This window comes from Hordeum vulgare, chromosome 5H (genome assembly GCF_904849725.1).
Source record: "Hordeum vulgare subsp. vulgare chromosome 5H, MorexV3_pseudomolecules_assembly, whole genome shotgun sequence".
NCBI classification, from domain to species: Eukaryota; Viridiplantae; Streptophyta; class Magnoliopsida; order Poales; family Poaceae; genus Hordeum; species Hordeum vulgare.
The window spans coordinates 575,412,007-575,434,900 of NC_058522.1; the positions used below are offsets into that span (position 1 = coordinate 575,412,007).

At 44.7% G+C, this 22,894-nt stretch overlaps 1 protein-coding gene and 1 pseudogene across 1 annotated transcript; both read right to left on the minus strand.

Moving 5' to 3' along the window:
- Window positions 1-570: 570 nt before the first annotated feature.
- On the minus strand, window positions 571-3,371 carry LOC123397385. The gene is made up of 2 exons (XM_045091950.1): window positions 3,262-3,371; window positions 571-2,116 (listed from the first exon to the last, which is right to left on the minus strand). The coding sequence occupies exons 1-2, from the start codon at window positions 3,369-3,371 to the stop codon at window positions 919-921; spliced, it is 1,308 nt and encodes a 435-aa protein (XP_044947885.1). The 3' UTR covers window positions 571-918.
- A 2,969-nt stretch (window positions 3,372-6,340) lies between these two features.
- On the minus strand, window positions 6,341-17,910 carry LOC123397386 (annotated as a pseudogene).
- Window positions 17,911-22,894: the final 4,984 nt, after the last annotated feature.

Sequence of the window (22,894 nt, forward strand, 5' to 3'; positions counted from 1 at the left end):
GTATCCTGAATTCAATGTGCGTTTGTGAGTTGTAACGCGCAAGTACACATATCCAGGTTTGAAGTTGATGGACAAAACTGTTTTTGCTGCCCCTATCTAGTATAGGTTTAAAATTCAGTCAGAAGACACGTTAATTTAGCTGCTGAATTTAAGCTGCCGACCATCCTGCCAAGAGGAGAGGACAGTGCATTTCTATGATCTGATTACCACTGCATAGTACTTCCTCTGTTCCTAAATATAAGTCTTTTTAGATATTCCACTACGAACTACATACGGATGTATATAGACATACCTTAGATTGTAAATTCATTTATTTTGCTTCGTATGTAGTCCGTAGTGAAAATTCTAAAAATACTTGTATTTAGGAACAGAGGGAGTATGCGCTTACGATAGAAACCCCAAGATGAGGAGAGTACAAGACGTCATTTTGCAGAGTAAACAGACAAGGTTTCTCCTGCTCCGTGAGCACATTATCAACAAAAAAATAGCAAGTAAACCACCATGGTCTACAACATTCATTCAGTTCAACAATGAATGATCCAATCCCACAAACAATAGAAGGCATATGGATTATCCAAGATGACATTTTTAAGGCAGGTACAGCTGAATACACGACAAGTTTGTCCACAATGGTACCCAGGTTACATTTGACAATACACGTCTCATTTAACAACACATGGTTGAAACACATGTGACCATTCTACTGCTGCATCTACAGGTACAACCGGATAACAAATGCAATGCCGATGTTCACCAGAATACAACCAGTAGTAACAGCAGCATGCCCATACAGATGATTAATTGTACTTGGACACAAAATATTGGTCCCAAAGTCAGAAAACCATTACAGCTACAGAACTAGTTGCGAAATAAGATAGAACGCCAGAGGCAGGTCTTGTGCAAGACTAGAAAGATGTACTAGCCAGAACCATAAACTAAACTGGGGAACACCCAGAGGCTACTTAGTAGACCACAGTCAGGAGGGGTGGAAATAGCATAGAAAATGAAGTTAACTACATTGTTTGGCACTGGCTGACCAAGCTCGACCGCAGTCCAAGTTTCACCAGGATCTTTAGATAGCTTCGCAAAATAAATGCAGTTACTCTTTCCTCCCCATCTTTCCGGGCTCATGCAACAAAATGTAGGATTCCTTCTATCGAGGCTGACAAACAGGGCATAATTTTCCAACTTGTCCAACTTAACCCACTTAGCTGGCTTGACAGAAAAGTTGAGGCGAAAGACCCTAAAGATTGCTGATTCACCAGAGTACGTTTGGTCAACCATGAGTAGCATGTCATCACAGGCCACCAACCATGAGTTTATAGGCGCAAACTCCTTTTTAATTTCTAATTCTTGCATGCTGAACTGAGGTGTCAAGTGTACAGTGTGGAGCCTTAGAGGATTTTCTACGACAATGATATCACCTTTGAAGAAGACAATCTGATAGATGAGTTCATAATCAAGAGTAAGGGTATGCTCTGACCAGGAGTGTGTTCCAACCTGCCACTCAAACATGGACTCTCTTGAGAAAAGGAGGAGGCGAGAGTTGGGTGAAATCAATGGGGCCGTAAGGATGCCTATGCCACAAAAGTACCCAAGATCATTGTTAGGTGGGAGTTTGGGGGGCATCACCTTGGTACCAGTGTACACATCGACAAGGAGGCAGTGCTCCTTGTGGGAGAAGATAAGATACCCATATGAGCAGCCCAAATAGTAAATTTTATTTGGACTATTTTTAGGCACTGAACACGCAAGGGATGAGTTTTTCTTGCTAGGATCACTGAGCTGCCATTTGCAATTAGATAAAAGGATGGGCTTGATACGGCCGCTATGTGGATGAACATAAGGACCATCTGGTTTGAAGTGAAGTGGCGGGAAACTGAATGTATACACAAAGGGAAGGGTAGAAACAGCAGTGCGCCAAGAGCGGCAGGTGCTAATGAAAGCAAGGAAGTCATGGAATGAGTCAAACAGAGCAATAATCCCGTGAAGCAGAATTTCAGGAAGCAGGCTGTCCAGCAGATCTCCACAAACATAAGGTCCAGACAAAGCCAACGTGGTCGAGGCTGAGGCAGAGCAGGTTTTCTTAGAGGGCCTCTCCACAGTGGTAACTTCTCTGGCACATATAAATTCAAGAACAATGCATCAATATAAAGATCTGAAACACACTATATTGAATAAATATTTCAGGAGTTAATACACTACAAGAAATGCAGTACGCTTTAACTGAACAATAAGGAAAACAAGAGTGACAACTGGGACATGCCAAACTTCAATCAGAAGAAGCTACTCCAGAACCACCTACGACTTTTTTTTCTGCGTTAGCATAACTATAATAGCTTCAGTGTGCCAGCCAGCGCTATGTACAATTTAATATCTGCAAATAATGACAAAGGGTGCGCGTTGTAGAGATCCTCAAACTTTAATAGCAATAGGTGATGATTTTGCTCGACGTAAAAACGCAACAGTATCCTCCCCTTATGCTAGAAAACTTTTATGTGATGATTTTCTCAACTCACTTGGTCGTCAAACTGAAGTGAGCATTGTTCATGGCAGAACCATGACCATGACTGCATGAGAAAGACCAAATGAACAAGAGACACAACCGCGCAATAAACTGAGAGACGCTCTTTGCTGATTCTGCTTTGGATCCAGCCCAAGCGCGCACCAAACTGAATCACATCAGGTGACCAATTTCCTCATACCTCCAAGGTTTACGTGGACAACTTTGATTAGAAATTTTAGTTCATTCCTTTTCAATAATAAGCCACAATAAAAGGATCCATCAAATCGCATTGGACATTGAGTTACAGGAAATCACTGAAACAAGCGATCACAATTCATGGCAGCAACATGACCACCACCAAACAAAAAGTTACCAAAATCAAAATTGTAATACTCGTCTACATTGAAATTAAGGAAAACTGAAACCATTTCCCTCATAAGAGAAAATGGAGTCATCAACAACCGAACCGAGTGCCACACCTTGTAGACAGTGGTGTAGATCCAAATTTAGGGGAGACTAGTGACAGTGAGTCAATTATAGCACCACTAATTCACAAAAATACCCTAAATATCACCCTGCCAAATCATCAATATGTTCCTACAAATTCGCCAAAATGCTCGAAATTTTACTATGGATTCACTAGGGCGAGATTGCTGACTCTCCCGATTCTAGGCTCGCATCTGCTTAAAACCTAACGAAAACGAAGATGTGGAAGATAAAAAGAGAGATGAGCAAGGTTAGGGTCGGGAGTAGACCTGGAGCTGAGAGCTGCATCCTCCTCCTCCTCCGGCGGAGGCGGCGGCGGCGGCTCGGCACTCTGCGGCGGCAGCCGCGCTCTTCCGCGGCGGCGGCGGCTTCCGACCATGGGGCGCACGACTACCACTCACTTGTTAGATATAATCTTGATGTTTTATGTATCTGCATGTTTATTTTCTGCATGAGTTAGAGTCACATAGGGCCAATGCATATTAGGTGGTTCGGTTGGCATGTATTGAGGAGTTGCCCAAGTACCGCGTGAGGCGGACGACGATGCCGTGTGTGATGCACGGTGCTGCATGCAAGCTGGGCAAAGCGTTGGTCTGCATAGATGTTTGAACCGAGTGATTCGGTCAAGTAAGTTAGTACGTGAAAATAGCAAGTGGAGTTTGCATGTAGCTAAATTAGTGGAGCGGCTGCACACGCTCAGGACGTGGGCAGTTAGTTAGCTCATGGCTGATCGTGGCCGTTGTGTGCGTGTGTCATATAAGTTGTTATCTTGTTTGCTTTGGAAAGAAGAGAAAATATAGAGAGGAGAAAAGCTGTGAGCTGTGTGAGGCAGCACGAATCAAATTTCTTGTGTTCTTGTGTGTGTTGTGTGAAACAACCAAGAGAGAAGAGGTGAGCTGAGAGAATTAGGTCCAACATCACTATGCGACTGTGAATCCGTTTGATGGATCGACGGCCCACATAGCCACCTTCTTAAAAGTTCGTCTTTGCGATAGCACATTGGGCCGTAAAGAAAATGGGCTGTCACCTCCTTGTGTGGCTGCACCAGACCAAGAGAGGTTTACCTATAAGGCCCGCATCGCCTGAATCCTATTTGGCGCCCTTAGAACATCAGAAATGATAAGTGCCTCCCCTCCAAAAAAAAAAGATAATTGCCTGATGTCAGGTACGATCACATGGCAAATCGAACATTTTCAATGCCAATTATATTGCCGCAGGGTTGGAAAATTAGTTGACACACACAGTAATTTCTATCAAAAATATACTGAAGGACGAAGTTGCCATGCTTGCCAACTAAAACTGACATCCTCGCTTAAATATGTCATCGAAAATGTTTGATTTGTCATGTGCTTCTATCCGACGTCCATGCGTTATTAGGTTCCTAGAGCATCTCCATTAGTTGTCCTATAATATGGCTTTAACCACGTTTTATGCCATTTAAGGCAAAAAAAAGGTCTCTCTAACAATTGACCTACCATATGTACAATATTGATGCTACAGTGTCGTGCTGTTGAGAATTCTTCTTTGTTGGTTGATGAGAGGATATGCAGGACTCATGTGTATTTATAGGATGATTTTCACCGATTGGCCTGAGAAATCATTAACTCGGTCAAAATCAAGAAACAATTCAAAATTGAAAACCTCAATCAAAATAATTGACCTAGTCAAAATTGTGAACCATATAAGAAGTTGAGCACCTCAACTGAATAAAAACTTTGAACCAAATTTGAAATAATCTCTATCAAATTCGTTGACACGGTCAAATTCATGAATCAAATCCAAAATTGAACACCTCAACTGAGAGAAGTCTAAAATTAGGGAGCACAATGTATTTAGTAGAAAGGTTGGGTGCATTTTGCTGCCTTGTTGGTGTTGTTGGTTTCTTAAAAAAATACTTACTCTGTTTCAAAAATATAAGTTGTATTACTTTAAAAATATTTAAATCAAATTTATAGAGAAATATATCAAAATTCATAATATCAAATCAGTATGATTAGGTTCATCATGAAATGATTTTTCATACTATTTTTATTTAATATTGTGGATGTCAATATGTTTTTGCTTTGAACTTGAAGTTAAAGAAATTTGTCTTTTCAAAAAACTAATAGTCCTTATATTTGCGAACTGATGGAATATATAGTTTGACTGGTTGGGAAGACGATGGAGTGTGTTTTATTTTTATTTATGGTTTGACTGGTTGTTATATATGGATTCTACACATCTTGTCAAGATTATAATGAGTGATCCACATTTTTGGTTCCATTTTTTAGTGGTGGAACAAAACTGTTTTGCTACCTAGGTTTATGATTCAGCCTCAAGATGTACTGTAGATAATAAACTGGATCACAGTACATTGCGCTTCTATGATTTCATACCACTGCATGGTAAATACTTCCTCCATTCTTAAATATAAGTCTTTTTACAGGTTTTACTGGAAGACTACATACGAATGCATATAGACATAGTTTAAAGCATAGATACACTCATTTTGCTTTGTATGTAGTCTTCTAGTGAAATCTTTAAAAAAAACTTATGTCTATGAACAGAGGGAGTACATTCCTACACGTTGTACATGGACAATACATAAGGCACACATTTAATAAAGAAGGCCCATGTAAGTGGGAAGAACAAGAAGCCATTTGCAGAGCGAGTTCCACATTACACAGACCAGCTTTCCCGTACTCCATCAACACATTATCAACTAAAAATGGCAAGACACCCACCAAAAAAGAGTCCATTCATTCAGTTCAACAATGAATGATCCAACCCCGCAAAAAAAAACATATAAATGATCCAAGGCGACTTTTTAAAAGCATCAGAATGAATACTCCCTTCGTCACGGTTTAGAAGGCGTGCTTGGAAATTCTCTGAAACCTAGGCAGTTATTGATTGACTGTGAGATAGGTTAAAAACTAACATTCACACTACTCATACATATAGAAGAAATACAACAGAGTACTAATTAGCTGCTATGAGTAAATGCAGTGCGCCTTAAACCTTGTCTATTATGAAAATGCACGTAAATTTAACTGTGTCTTCTAAACCGTCACGGCGGTAGTACATAATAAGGGAGATAAAGTTGAATACACAACGAGTTTGTCCACAGTAGTACCCCAAGTTACGCTTGACAGTATGAATTGTCCCTTTTATCAGCAGATGGTTGAAACCCATGTGTCGCAAGCAGATGACAAATGAAATCTCGATGTTCACCACAACAGTGTGCCAATCAATTAACAGAAAACATTGGTCCCGATGTCACGAAAACGTTGCAGTTACCGAACCATTTGCTTGCAAAGAAAGACGCAAGGTCAGGTCTTGCACAAAACTAGACACAACTCTGTGGCAGGATTACTGGCCAGAACCATAAATTAAACTGGGGAACACCCAAAGGTCACTATAGAACATGGGGTGAACTGTTCTTTTTGGCACTGGCTGACCAAGCTTGACCGCGGTCCAAGTTTCATCAGGATCGGCAGATAGCCTTGCAAAGTAGATGCAGTTACTCTTTCCTCCCCATCTTTCCGGGCTCATGCAACAGAATGTGGGGTTCCTCCTATCAAGGCTAACAAACAACGCACGATTTTCCATCTTCTCCATCTTCATCCACTTTGCAGGTTCACCAGAAAAGGTGAGGCGATGTACCGCAAAGGTTGAGTTAAATAAGGCATCTGATCCACCAAAGCTTAAACTTTGAGCAACCATGAGAAGCATGTCACCAGAGACCACCAACCATGTGTTGAAAACGCTGAACTCCCTTTCAAATGCTACTTCTCGCATGCTGAACTGAGGTGACAAGCGTATAGTGTAGAGCCTTAGAAGAGCATATGTGACAAAGATATCACCTTTCAAGGACACAATTTGATAGACGCGTTCACGACCAATATCAAGAGGGTGCTCGGACCAGGAGTTTGTTCCAACCTGCCATTGAAACATGGAAGCCCTCGAGAAAAGGAGGAGGCGAGAACTGGCTAAAATTAATGGAGCCGTAAGGATGCCTATGCCACAAAAGTATCCAAGATTGTTGTTGGGTGGGAGTTTGGGGGGTTTCACCTTGGTACCAATGTACACATCCACAAGAAGGCAATGCTCTTCATAGGAGAAGATAAGATACCCATATGAGCTGCCCAAATAGTGCATTGTATTTGGGCAATTTTCAGGCACTGAACACGCAAGGGATAGGTTTTTCTTGCTAGGATCACTGAGCTGCTATTTGCAATTAGATAAAGGGATGGGCTTGATATCGCCACTATGTGGATGAACATACGGACCATCTGGTTTCAAGTGGAGCGGCGGGAAGCTGAATGTATACACAGAAGGAAATGTAGACACCGGAGTGCGCCAAGAGTGGCATGCGCCAATGAAAGCAAGGAAGTCATGGAATGAATTAAAGCGAGCAATAATTTCGTGAAGCAGAATTCCCTGAAGCAGGCTGTCCAGGAGATCGGCACAAACATGAGGTCCAGCCAAAGGCAAAGAGGTAGAGGCTGAGGCAGGGCAGGGACTCTCCACAGCGGTAACTTCTCTGCCACATAGAAATTCAAGAATAATGGATCAAAATAAATAATTCAAACATAAATAAATATTTTAGGAGTTACTATACCACAAGAAATGAAGTACGCTTTAACTGAACAATAAGGCAAACATGAGTGTCAACTGTGACAAGCCAAACTTCAATTAGAATAAGCTAGTCCAGAACCACTTACGAGTTATTGTTAGATTGATCTCTTCCCCAATGGGCCGGACCTTGACTCACGTCCTGATCGGAGGCGTCCAGTCCAAGTAAGGCTAGTGGGCCCCTGTCGCGCAGTGCTATATATAGAGGAGGTGGGGACCATGGCACGGGTTACGAGGTTTGCCGCCGCCACTAGTTCCCACTCCTAACCCTAATCCGATCCAGAGGGTAGCACTGAAGCGATGGGAAGTCCATCACCGCCGCTACATCATCTCTCTCTCCTTCCCCACCGTCGTCACCACCTCACGACGGTAGCCAGATGGAGCTCATCGAGCACGCTACTGTTGGGGAACGTCGCATGGGAAACAAAAATTTTCCTACGCGCACGAAGACCTATCATGGTGATGTCCATCTACGAGAGGGGATGAGTGATCTACGTACCCTTGTAGATCGTACAGCAGAAGCGTTAGAGAACGCGGTTGATGTAGTGGAACGTCCTCACGTCCCTCGATCCGCCCCGCGAACAATCCCGCGATCAGTCCCACGATCTAGTACCGAACGGACGGCACCTCCGCGTTCAGCACACGTACAGCTCGACGATGATCTCGGCCTTCTTGATCCAGCAAGAGAGACGGAGAGGTAGAAGAGTTCTCCGGCAGCGTGACGACGCTTCGGAGGTTGGTGATGATCTTGTCTCAGCAGGGCTCCGCCCGAGCTCCGCAGAAACGCGATCTAGAGGAAAAACTATGGAGGTATGTGGTCGGGCAGCCGTGAGAAAGTCGTCTCAAATCTGCCCTAAAAGCTCCATATATATAGGAGGAGGGAGGGGGACCTTGCCTTGGGGTCCAAGGGACCCTCAAGGGGTCGGCCAAGCCAAGGGGGGGAGGACTCCCCCCCCAAACCGAGTTGGACTTGGTTTGGTGGGAGGAGTCCCCCTCCCTTCCCACTTCTTCCCTTTTTTTTTTTCTTTTCCTTTGATTTCCTTTTCTTGGCGCATAGGCCCCCTTTGGGCTGTCCCACCAGCCCACTAAGGGCTGGTGTGTCTCCCCAAAGCCTATGGGCTTCCCCGGGGTGGGTTGCACCCCCCCGGTGAACTCCCGGAACCCATTCGTCATTCCCGGTACATTTCCGATAACTCCGAAAACCTTCCGGTAATCAAATGAGGTCATCCTATATATCAATCTTCGTTTCCGGACCATTCCGGAAACCCTCGTGACGTCCGTGATCTCATCCGGGACTCCGAACAACATTCGGTAACCAACCATATAACTCAAATACACATAAAACAACGTCGAACCTTAAGTGTGCAGACCCTGCGGGTTCGAGAACTATGTAGACATGACCTGAGAGACTCCTCGGTCAATATCCAATAATGGGACCTGGATGCCCATATTGGATCCTACATATTCTACGAAGATCTTATCGTTTGAACCTCAGTGCCAAGGATTCGTATAATCCCGTATGTCATTCCCTTTGTCCTTCGGTATGTTACTTGCCCGAGATTCGATCGTCAGTATCCGCATACCTATTTCAATCTCGTTTACCGGCAAGTCTCTTTACTCGTTCCGTAATACAAGATCCCGCAACTTACACTAAGTTACATTGCTTGCAAGGCTTGTGTGTGATGTTGTATTACCGAGTGGGCCCCGAGATTCCTCTCCGTCACACGGAGTGAAAAATCCCAGTCTTGATCCATACTAACTCAACTAACACCTTCGGAGATACCTGTAGAGCATCTTTATAGTCACCCAGTTACGTTGCGATGTTTGATACACACAAAGCATTCCTCCGGTGTCAGTGAGTTATACGATCTCATGGTCATAGGAATAAATACTTGACATGCAGAAAACAGTAGCAACAAAATGACACGATCAACATGCTACGTCTATTAGTTTGGGTCTAGTCCATCACGTGATTCTCCCAATGACGTGATCCAGTCATCAAGCAACAACACCTTGTTCATAATCAGAAGACACTGACTATCATCGATCAACTGGCTAGCCAACTAGAGGCATGCTAGGGACGGTGTTTTGTCTATGTATCCACACATGTAAATGAGTCTTCATTCAATACAATTATAGCATGGATAATAAACTATTATCTTGATACAGGAATTATAATAATAACTATACATTTATTATTGCCTCTAGGACATAATTCCAACAGTCTCCCACTTGCACTAGAGTCAATAATCTAGCCCTCACATCACCATGTGAATTACATTGTAATAAATCTAACACCCATACAGTTCTGGTGTCGATCATGTTTTGGCCGTGGAAGAGGTTTAGTCAGCGGGTCTGCTACATTTAGATCCGTGTGCACTTTGCATATATCTACGTCCTCCTCCTCGACGTAGTCGCGGATGAGGTTGAAGCGTCGTTTGATGTGTCTGGTCTTCTTGTGAAACCTTGGTTCCTTTGCTAAGGCAATGGCACCAGTGTTGTCCCAGAACAAGGTTATTGGATCCAGTGCACTTGGCACCACTCCAAGATCCGTCATGAACTGCTTCATCCAGACACCCTCCTTAGCCGCCTCCGAGGCAGCCATGTACTCCGCTTCACATGTAGAATCTGCTACGACGCTTTGCTTGGAACTGCACCAGCTTACTACACCCCCATTAAGAATAAATACGTATCCGGTTTGCGACTTAGAGTCGTCCGGATCTGTGTCAAAGCTTGCATCGACGTAACCTTTTACGGCGAGCTCTTCGTCACCTCCATACACGAGAAACATCTCCTTAGTCCTTTTCAGGTACTTCAGGATATTCTTGACCGCTGTCCAGTGATCCACTCCTGGATTACTCTCGAACCTACCTGCCATACTTATGGCCAGGCTAACATCCGGTCTAGTGCACAGCATTGCATACATGATAGAGCCTATGGCTGAAGCATAGGGGACGGAGCGCATATGCTCTCTATCTTCATCAGTTGCTGGGCACTGAGTCTTACTCAATCTCGTACCTTGTAACACTGGCAAGAACCCTTTCTTGGACTGTTCCATTTTGAACCTCTTCAAAACTTTATCAAGGTATGTGCTTTGTGAAAGTCCTATCAGGCGCTTTGATCTATTCCTATAGATCTTAATGCCTAGAATGTAAGCAGCTTCTCCTAGGTCCTTCATAGAGAAACTTTTATTCAAGTAACCTTTTATGCTCTCCAAAAGCTCTACGTTGTTTCCAATCAGTAATATGTCATCCACATATAATATTAGAAACTCCACAGAGCTCCCACTCACTTTCTTGTAAATACAAGATTCTCCAACCACTTTTATAAACCCAAATGCTTTGATCACTTCATCAAAGCATTTGTTCCAACTCCGAGATGCTTGCACCAGTCCATAAATGGATCGCTGGAGCTTGCACACCTTGTCAGCATTTTTAGGATCGACAAAACCTTCGGGTTGCATCATATACAACTCTTCCTTAAGGAAACTGTTAAGGAACGCCGTTTTGACATCCATCTGCCAGATTTTATAATCGAAAAATGCAGCTATTGCTAACATGATTCTGACGGACTTAAGCATCGCTACGGGTGAGAAGGTCTCATCGTAGTCAACTCCTGGAACTTGTGAAAAACCCTTTGCCACAAGTCGAGCTTTATAAACGGTCACATTACCGTCAGCGCCCGTCTTCTTCTTAAAGATCCATTTGTTCTGAATAGCCTTGCGGCCCTCAGGTAGTATCTCCAAAGTCCACACTTTGTTCTCATACATGGATCCTATCTCGGATTTCATGGCTTCTAGACATTTGTTGGAATCTGGGCCCACCATTGCTTCTTCATAATTTGCAGGTTCATTGTTGTCTAACAACATGATTGATAAGACGGGATTACCGTACCACTCTGGAGCAGCGCGTGATCTCGTCGACCTGCGTGGTTCAACAGAAACTTGAACTGGAGTTTCATGATCATCATCATTAACTTCCTCCTCAACCGGCGTCGCAACGACAGAGGTTTCCCCTTGCCCTGCGCCACCATCCAGAGGGATGAGAGGTTCGACAACCTCGTCAAGTTCTATCTTCCTCCCACTCAATTCTCTCGAGAGAAACTCCTTCTCGAGAAAAGTTCCGTTTTTAGCAACAAACACTTTGCCCTCGGATTTGAGATAGAAGGTGTACCCAACTGTCTCTTTTGGGTAACCTATGAAGACACACTTTTCCGCTTTGGGTTCCAGCTTTTCAGGCTGAAGCTTTTTGACATAAGCATCACATCCCCAAACTTTAAGAAACGACAACTTTGGCCTTTTGCCATACCACAGTTCGTATGGTGTCGTCTCAACGGATTTCGATGGTGCCCTATTTAAAGTGAATGCAGCTGTTTCTAATGCATAACCCCAAAATGATAACGGCAAATCAGTAAGAGACATCATAGATCGCACCATCTCTAACAAAGTACGATTACGACGTTCGGACACACCATTATGCTGTGGTGTTCCAGGCGGTGTTAACTGCGAAACAATTCCACATTGTCTTAAGTGAGTACCAAACTCGAAACTCAGATATTCACCCCCACGATCAGACCGTAGGAACTTGATCTTCTTGTTACGATGATTTTCCACTTCACTCTGAAATTGCTTGAACTTTTCAAATGTTTCAGACTTGTGCTTCATCAAGTAGACATAACCATATCTACTTAAATCGTCAGTGAAGGTGAGGAAATAACGATATCCGCCGCGTGCCTCCACGCTCATTGGGCCACACACATCGGTATGTATGATTTCCAACAAGTCACTTGCACGCTTCATTGTTCCGGAGAACGGAGTCTTAGTCATCTTGCCCATGAGGCATGGTTCGCACGTGTCAAGTGAATCAAAGTCAAGTGACTCCAAAAGTCCATCAGCATGGAGTTTCTTCATGCGCTTTACACCAATATGACCTAAACGGCAGTGCCATAAAAATATGGCGCTATCATTGTTAACTCTAACTCTTTTGGTCTCAATGTTATGTATATGCGTATCGCTATCAAGATTCAATATGAACAATCCTCTCACATTCGGTGCATGACCATAAAAGATGTTACTCATAGAAATAGAACAACCATTATTCTCAGACTTAAAAGAGTAACCGTCTCGCAATAAACAAGATCCAGATATAATGTTCATGCTCAACGCAGGCACTAAATAACAATGATTTAAGTTCATCACTAATCCCGATGGTAGCTGAAGTGACACTGTGCCGACGGCGATTGCATCAACCTTGGAACCGTTTCCTACGCGCATCGTCACTTCGTCTTTCGCCAGCCTTCGTCTATTCCGCAGTTCCTGCTTCGAGTTGCAAATGTGAGCAACAGAACCGGTATCAAATACCCAGGCACTACTACGAGAGCCGGTTAAGTACACATCAATAACATGTATATCAAATATACCTGATTTTTCTTTACCCGCCTTCTTATCTGCCAGATACTTGGGGCAATTGCGCTTTGAGTGACCCATACCCTTGCAATAGAAGCACTCTGTTTCAGGCTTAGGTCCAGCTTTGGGTTTCTTCGGCGGATTGGCAACAGGCTTGCCGCTCTTCTTCGAATTGCCCTTCTTGCCTTTGTCGTTTCTCTTGAAACTAGTGGTCTTGCTCACCATCAACACTTGATGCTCTTTACGGAGTTCAGACTCTGCGACTTTCAGCATCGCAAACAACTCGCCGAGAGACTTGTTCATCCCTTGCATGTTGTAGTTCAACACAAAGCCTTTATAGCTTGGCGGCAGTGATTGAAGGATTCTGTCAGTGATAGCTTCTTGCGGGAGTTCAATCCCCAGTTCAGCTAGACGGTTTGAGTACCCAGACATTTTGAGCACATGTTCACTAACAGCCGAGTTTTCCTCCATCTTGGAAGCATAGAATTTATCGGAGGTCTCATACCTCTCGATCCGGGCGTTCTTCTGAAAGATAAACTCCAACTCCTGGAACATCTCAAATGCTCCATGACGCTCAAAGCGACGTTGAAGTCCCGGTTCCAAGCCATACAAGACTGCACATTGAACTATTGAGTAGTCCTCCTTACGTGCTAACCAAGCGTTCTTAACATCCTGATCAGCCGTAGCGGGTGGTTCATCTCCTAGCGCAGCATTAAGGACATAATCCTTCTTCCCAGCTTGTAAGATTAGCTTAAGATTACGAGCCCAGTCTACAAAGTTGCTTCCATCATCTTTCAACTTAGCTTTCTCTAGGAACGTATTAAAATTCAGGATGACACTTGCGTGAGCCATGATCTACAACACAAATATATTCAAAGTGGACTTAGACTATGTTCAAGATAATTAGAGTTCAACTTAATCAAATTATATGCTAAACTCCCACTCAAAAAGTACATCTCTCTAGTCATTTGAGTGGTTCATGATCCACTTACACTATCCCAAGTCCGATCATCACGTGAGTTGAGTATAGTTTCAGTGGTAAGCATCCCTATGCTAATCATATCAACTATATGATTCATGATCGACCTTTCGGTCTCATGTGTTCCGAGGCCATGTCTGCACATGCTAGGCTCGTCAAGCTTAACCCGAGTGTTCCGCGTGCGCAACTGTTTTGCACCCGTTGTATGTGAACGTTGAGTCTATCACACCCGATCATCACGTGGTGTCTCGAAACGACGAACTGTAGCAACGGTGCACAGTCGGGGAGAACACAATTTCGTCTTGAAATTTTAGTGAGAGATCACCTCATAATGCTACCGTCGTTCTAAGCAAAATAAGGTGCAAAAAGGATTAACATCACATGCAATTCATAAGTGACATGATATTGCCATCATCACGTGCTTCTTGATCTCCATCACCAAAGCACCGGCACGATCTTCTTGTCACCGGCGCCACACCATGATCATCCATCAACGTGTTGCCATCGGGGTTGTCGTGCTACTTATGCTATTACTACTAAAGCTACATCCTAGGAAAATAGTAAACGCATCTGCAAGCACAAACGTTAGTATAAAGACAACCCTATGGCTCCTGCCGGTTGCCGTACCATCGACGTGCGAGTCGATATTTCTATTACAACATGATCATCTCATACATCCAATATATCACATCACATCATTGGCCATATCATATCACAATCATACCCTGCAAAAACAAGTTAGACGTCCTCTAATTTTGTTGTTGCATGTTTTACGTGGTGACCTAGGGTATCTAGTAGGATCGGATCTTACTTACGCAAACACCACAACGGAGATATATGAGTTGCTATTTAACCTCATCCAAGGACCTCCTCGGTCAAATCCGATTCAACTAAAGTTGGAGAAACCGTCACTTTCCAGTCATCTTTGAGCAAAGGGGGTTACTCGTAACGATGAAACCTGTCTCTCGTAAGCGTACGAGTAATGTCGGTCCAAGCCGCTTCAATCCAACAATACCGCGGAATCAAGAAAAGATTAAGGAGGGCAGCAAAACGCACATCACCGCCCACAAAACCTTTTGTGTTCTACTCGAGAAGACATCTACGCATGAACCTAGCTCATGATGCCACTGTTGGGGAACGTCGCATGGGAAACAAAAAATTTCCTACGCGCACGAAGACCTATCATGGTGATGTCCATCTACGAGAGGGGATGAGTGATCTACGTACCCTCGTAGATCGTACAGCAGAAGCGTTAGAGAACGCGGTTGATGTAGTGGAACGTCCTCACGTCCCTCGATCCGCCCCGCGAACAATCCCGCGATCAGTCCCACGATCTAGTACCGAACGGACGGCACCTCCGCGTTCAGCACACGTACAGCTCGACGATGATCTCGGCCTTCTTGATCCAGCAAGAGAGACGGAGAGGTAGAAGAGTTCTCCGGCAGCGTGACGGCGCTCCGGAGGTTGGTGATGATCTTGTCTCAGCAGGGCTCCGCCCGAGCTCCGCAGAAACGCGATCTAGAGGAAAAACTATGGAGGTATGTGGTCGGGCAGCCGTGAGAAAGTCGTCTCAAATCTGCCCTAAAAGCTCCATATATATAGGAGGAGGGAGGGGGACCTTGCCTTGGGGTCCAAGGGACCCTCAAGGGGTCGGCCGAGCCAAGGGGGGGAGGACTCCCCCCCCAAACCGAGTTGGACTTGGTTTGGTGGGAGGAGTCCCCCTCCCTTCCCACTTCTTCCCTCTTTTTTTTCTTTTCCTTTGATTTCCTTTTCTTGGCGCATAGGCCCCCTTTGGGCTGTCCCACCAGCCCACTAAGGGCTGGTGTGTCTCCCCAAAGCCTATGGGCTTCCCCGGGGTGGGTTGCCCCCCCCGGTGAACTCCCGGAACCCATTCGTCATTCCCGGTACATTCCCGGTAACTCCGAAAACCTTCCGGTAATCAAATGAGGTCATCCTATATATCAATCTTCGTTGCCGGACCATTCCGGAAACCCTCGTGACGTCCGTGATCTCATCCGGGACTGCGAACAACATTCGGTAACCAACCATATAACTCAAATACACATAAAACAATGTCGAACCTTAAGTGTGCAGATCCTGCGGGTTCGAGAACTATGTAGACATGACCCGAGAGACTCCTCGGTCAATATCCAATAGCGGGACCTGGATGCCCATATTGGATCCTACATATTCTACGAAGATCTTATCGTTTGAACCTCAGTGCCAAGGATTCGTATAATCCCGTATGTCATTCCCTTTGTCCTTCGGTATGTTACTTGCCCGAGATTCGATCGTCAGTATCCGCATACCTATTTCAATCTCGTTTACCGGCAAGTCTCTTTACTCGTTCCGTAATACAAGATCCCGCAACTTACACTAAGTTACATTGCTTGCAAGGCTTGTGTGTGATGTTGTATTACCGAGTGGGCCCCGAGATACCTCTCCGTCACACGGAGTGACAAATCCCAGTCTTGATCCATACTAACTCAACTAACACCTTCGGAGATACCTGTAGAGCATCTTTATAGTCACCCAGTTACGTCGCGACGTTTGATACACACAAAGCATTCCTCCGGTGTCAGTGAGTTATACGATCTCATGGTCATAGGAATAAATACTTGACATGCAGAAAACAGTAGCATCAAAATGACACGATCAACATGCTACGTCTATTAGTTTGGGTCTAGTCCATCACGTGATTCTCCCAATGACGTGATCCAGTCATCAAGCAACAACACCTTGTTCATAATCAGAAGACACTGACTATCATCGATCAACTGGCTAGCCAACTAGAGGCATGCTAGGGACGGTGTTTTGTCTATGTATCCACACATGTAAATGAGTCTTCATTCAATACAATTATAGCATGGATAATAAACTATTATCTTGATACAAGAATTATAATAATAACTATACATTTATTATTGCCTCTAGGGCATAATTCCAACAGCTACAAGGTAATGAACCACTACTCACACCGAACACATCTAGCTTTATCGATCCACGGGATCTATCAATGGTATCATGAGCCACGAGGCTTTAGATGAGTTTCGGTTGAAACATGTACAAGAAAAGATTTCCCCATCCCCGAAATGAACCCGAGAAGGGCAAAGTTCAAAGAAGAGAAAACTTTCACCGGAGTCATCTTCGGCAAATAATCGCCGCCGCAAGGCCGCGCCTGTTCCTCTCGATCCCCACACGCATCGGCAAGCCGAGGTGTGGGGAAGAAGAACCTACCTCCTCAGAGGCAAAGTATGGATCTAGATCCAAAAGAAAACCAAGAAAAGTATACGGACCCGATCCGCAAAAGGCAAGAAAAAAGGGGGAGAGGAACATGCAAAGAAGAACAAATTAAGGTTCGCCCTGCGGATCCAATGACAACTAGGCACCACGGCCAACCCACTCGACGGCGACCTGCTCCCCGCAAGGGAACGCGCCATCGGCGAAAGGGGAGGCCACGGCGCCATGCTTCTTTCTCTGTGACAAAGGAAAATAAAAACGAAAAGAAACGGCACCACGGGCACGCCATTCGACGGCGGTGCGCTTCCACGAAGGGAAACGCACCACCGGCGAAGGAGGTGGCCGCGGTGCCCACAGGATCTAATGCCCGAGAGCTCGAAAGGAAGGGGGCTCGGCCTCCCGCAAGCAGCACCCTGCGCGGCCACCTACAGGGACGCACGCGCGCGGCATGGATAACCCACCGCCGGCGGCCGCTGTCAGCCCGTACAAGAGGCGCGGCAGGGGCATGCGCGAGGCGCGGCAGGGGCAGGCGACGAGAGGCCAGCTCGGCGGGGCCTTAGAGCCACCGCGCGAGGGAAGGCCGCCGTCAGCCCGTACAAGAGGCGCGGCAGGGCAGGCGACGAGAGGCCACCTCGGCGGGGCCTTAGAGCCACCGCGCGAGGGAAGGGCCCGGCCCCCCATCGGCCAACCCCGACGAGCAGCTCTCGAGAGAACAGGTTCGAGCGGCGCGAGGGGGGAGAATGAATCGGCTTAGGGTTTCGGCCAGCCGGTTGGGCTTTTTGTTGCCCCGAGGGCGGCGGCGCACCGTCGGATCCGACGTACGGCCGAGATTCGCCCGGATCTGGAACCCTAGGCCACGGCAGGCCTTCGGGCCGCAGGTCGCTGCGCCAGGCCGGCCCACTCGAGGCCGCAGCCAGACTAGGGCGCTGCAGGGAGGCTTTGGTTCCTGCCCGGCAGGGTGGCTGGTGGCGGGCCGAGGCCACGGGCCGGCCCAGCCGGCCAATTTTTTTAATAAATGATTTCCAAGTTTTCTGTCTATTTAGACAGATTTGAAAGTGTTTTCTAGACATTTTTTCTATGGAAATATGTTTAGAAAAATAGCAATTAAAAATGTTCAAAGTTTCTGTGAATATTTACAGAATTGTTATATTATTTTTCTGTAAAGAAAAGTAAAAGGATTATAAAGTTCATGAATTTTTAATTATGACAGAGTATTTTTCTGTAATAGTAACATGATTTTTCTGAAAAAAAAATAAATGATTCTGAGAATAAAAGAAGATTTTCAGAAAAAGAAAAGTTCATGAATTTTATAAAAGTGATTATATATAAAGTTCATGAATTTATTAATTTTAACAGAATATTTTTCTGTAAAGGTGTATGAATTTTTATATTCACGTTTTTCCGCTGCAAAGTAAATGTTTAATCCTCCAATTAAATTGGAACCAACGGGAAAATTTAATTGGAAGAACTGTTATTAGCAAAGTTTTTCCCTTGTGGGTGAAATAAGATTCAAACAGTTTCCGCTATGTCAATAGAATGATGTTTGTTTTAAAGTGAAATATGGTATTGTTATTTTCTGACCAACGTTGATGATAACAATACTATAATTGTATGAGTCATTTTATGTTTAAAGCTTAAATCTCTTATAAATTTTGTATCAAAGTGATCAATTTTCGGAGCACAGATAGAGAAATGCATATTTCCATTTCTGCTGCAATATGGTTAATGATGATGATTATTTCTTAGCAAAGTTGTTCAATAAGAATATTATCATCACATTGTTTATGAGTTTTATGCATTATTTCCATTTCCACCCAACGGTGATATGGAATTAATGTAGAAGGATGATGTTTTATTCTAATTCTGCCACTACGGTGATTTAGAATATTCCATAAAGTTTTAAAAGGTTTAATGTGCATGATTTTAATCAGACCAACGTAGGGTTATTTTTATGCTAATTACCGTTGTTTATTGGCTAAGTTTTCTCAGATTAAAAGTTATTCAAGCTTTCACTCATGAAAGCGAATGTTTTGGGTACTAGTGACCCGAAAGATGGAAAAGAAAGGTCATAACTTGAGGGAATAAATTCTCCCTAAAGAATGGCTTCACAAGAAAAGAACTCTTGGATATTAATTCAAGAAAAAGAAGAGAGATAAATCATTGAGAGTCTTGGTTGACGAATGTCTTTCATGTACTCTCTATGATGAAGTCTCCTTTTTCAATCAACATGATTGAAATGAAACAAGCAACACGCATGTTTAATTTGACCAACGTCGGATCAAACATGTGTGTCAAAGATAATTCAGATTTATTTCTGGATTTGATGCAGTCAAAAGAGCCAATTATGGCATTTATGTCCCTTACAAGGAATTGCCCGCATGGCGGGAAAAGTCTGGGAAGAATGCCTGCTCAACCGGGTAAAGTTGACATTGTATTATGTCAACAATCCATGTATGGCGGGAGAAATTTTGGCAAAGGCCTTATCCTGGATGACTGGAGAAAAGTTATGATGACTCATATGCGGTTAATGTCCCACTATGGGAGAAAAGTATGGAGTAGCTATCAAGCTTTCCTAGTATCGACCGTACACCTTATGTGTAACGGTCATTATGCAATTACTAAATCCAGAAAGGATAAAAGTAACAGACGAACCTAAAGACAAGAATGATATGCAAGTATGACTTGCAAAAGTGACAACTATAAAGAACTCTGTTGAGTTTCTGAAATGAAATGAGGAAAAAAGTACTCCCATACTAGTTAACTTATAACTTTATTTTATATGAAGTGATAAGATGAATGAGCTAGATAATCGAAGTTTCCTCATTTCACAAGAACTATGAATGGGTTTCGAAATTGTGGCAGAAAAGTTCTTGCCACATTTCGAGGGGGAGATAGAGACATGAAATACATTGTAGTGTATTTCATGACTCATCTGTACTTTAGATGATGTGATGCACATTACTCCTTTGTACTTTAGATGATGTGATGCACATTATGCATCTAAAGTGATCCATTAATGAAGAATGTGATTGTCAAGGGGAGTACGACAGTCATTATAATATCGTCATTATGATACCCCTAAAGTAAAGAAACAGTTGTATTTTCGGATCTTTTATAGTTCCGAAAGCAGATTAAGGAATACAACAATGGTGCTTAAAGTACCGTAAAGAAGAAAGTTTAAAGATACAATATTTCTTTAGTGAAGATGGAGTAATCTGGGGGAGCATGTTCTATGACCCATATAACACCTGTTGTTAGCTCTAAAAGGGATCTTGTGATACAGGTCCGTGTAAAACCTATTGCCTTTTGGAAATGGGTGACTAAAGAATTAATTTGCCTCTTGGCAATGACTTGTGTTTTTTTCTACATTAGTGTAGCTATACTATCTTCAGTGTGCCAGCCAACGCTATGTACAGTTTTATATCATCAAATCATGACAGAGGGGGTGTGTTATAGTCTTATAGAGCATGCTCGAAATGAATAGCAATAAGCGATTACTTTGTCGACGTAAAAACGCAATAGTATGCCCTCTTTCTTCTAGAAAATTTTCATTTCATGATTTTCTTATCTGCAATTTTCTTATCCGCACCATGGCCATGACTCCATGAGAAAGACCAAATGAACAAGAACCCATATGCTGATGAAAAGAAAGGCACTCTTTGCTGATTCAACTTTGGATCCAACACAAGCGCGCACTAAATCAAGTCACATCAGGTGACGAATATACATTTCCATATAACATACAAAAGGACGATAACCCACCCCTGTTCACGTGCAAAACTGTGATGTTTTTTTAAATTTTTATTCCATCTCAATAATGAGTCACTAAAAGTATCCACCAAATCCAATCTGACACGTCTCCCTCCCTCCCTCCCTCCCTCCCAACCCTAGCCGCCTCCCCCTCCCCATCCCTTCCTTGCCGCCGCCTGAGGCAGCCACCGGGCAAGCCCGGGGCGCCAAGGATGGTGGCAGTGGAGCCTAGGCTGCCCTGCCTCTGCATGCGGAGTCCCGAATCTGGAGCGGCGGCTCCATTGGCGAGGCACGGCAGGCTAGCAGCCGTGCGGGAGGTGGATCCGGCGTCTCGGCCGCGCGGGCGGCGGGATCCAGTGGTCGCTGGCGTCAGGCGGCGGCTTTTGCGGTGGCCGGTGCGCGTGATCTAGCGCCTCCCCTCCTTCCCTGTTCGGCGTGCGGGCCAGCCTGGTCGGGCCGCGCTTCCTTGGATTGTCGGTTTTGTACAGGAGGTGCTGCTGGTGGTGGGGATCTAGTTCGGGCGAAATCCCTGGTCGGCCATGGCCGGCCGCGTCGACGGCGACGCCTGAGGGCGTCGTTCCCCTCCTTGGAGGCATCGGTATGGACTGATCCCCTCACTTCCCCTTCCCCTAGGTCTCCTGGGCGAAAGCCTTAACTTTGTTGGGCGGCGGCGACGCTCACGGCGCCGTTCCCTTCTTGAAGGCGCCGCTTTGGGAACCTTGGGGCTGGGTGGCGCTTGTGGGTGGTGGGCGACGGCGGTGGTGCGACCCTATCCTAGCATGGATCTCCATCCGTTGCTTGGAGATGGACTCGCGTAGGTGGAGGTCGTCGTTTGGCGTCATGATGGCGTCGATGGCGGAGGCACCTGCCAAGGCTGGTACCTCCATTTGATCTGAAGATGGACTAGCGGAAGATGGCGGCGACGAGACATGTGAGTGCGTCGGACCGGTTTGTGCCCCGGACCCGGTATGTGGCTCGGTCAGGGTCTCCGGCTTTAGATGTTAGGCTTAGGTGAGAGGTTTGGGTATTTGGTCCAGCTTGCACCCCTTCATCATATGGATAGGAGTAACGGCAGATGTTGCCTAGATGGCGGATTCAAGCATATTTTGTACTGCTTTGTAAGGTCCTCGAGAATAATCAATAAAATGGCCGCATGCATCTCCCAGATGCAGAGGCCGGGGGTCATCCTCCTTTTCTAAAAAAAAATCAAATCTGACACTGACACTAGTGGGGACGGGGCCTTTAGCAGGGGCTTTAGTCCCGGTTCACCAACCGGGACTAAAGGGGCGGGACTAAAGGCCTAACCTTTAGTCCCGGCCCTGTTACAAGCCGGGTCTAAAGGTGCTCCACGTGGGCGCCTCGTAGCGCCCCAGGGGCAGGACTTTTAGTCCCGGTTCGTTACACGGGCCAGGACTAAAGAGTTTCAGATTTTGCTTATTTTTGGGGTTTTTTTTAATGAAATTATTTTTGGGTTTTAGGGTTTTAGGGTTTAGGTGTTCGGGAGATTAACGTGATGCCTCGTTTGGTGTTCGGGAATTAGTTTTCATATAATTATATATATATATATATATATATATATATATATATATATATAAAAGGTTAACTTATCTTACAAGCGAGCATATATATACAATTATATGAAGATCTGAATTATCGGGACTAGAGCCCGTCTATTCGATTACATGGACGAACATCAGTAATGGCCCCTAGCTACACTAAATCGTCCTTTGTCATCTATAGCTTCCGTCCTCAGAAAGGTCGCAAGCTCCTCTACAACAGCAATCGCGCGTTGCTCTGATAGGACCTTTGTCGTCATGGCCGTGTGCTATATAAGAAGAAGAGATGAATATGAATATCAATCATGATAACAAAGAATGACGGGTAAAAATAGAGGTGTGAATGTTCATTGCTTACG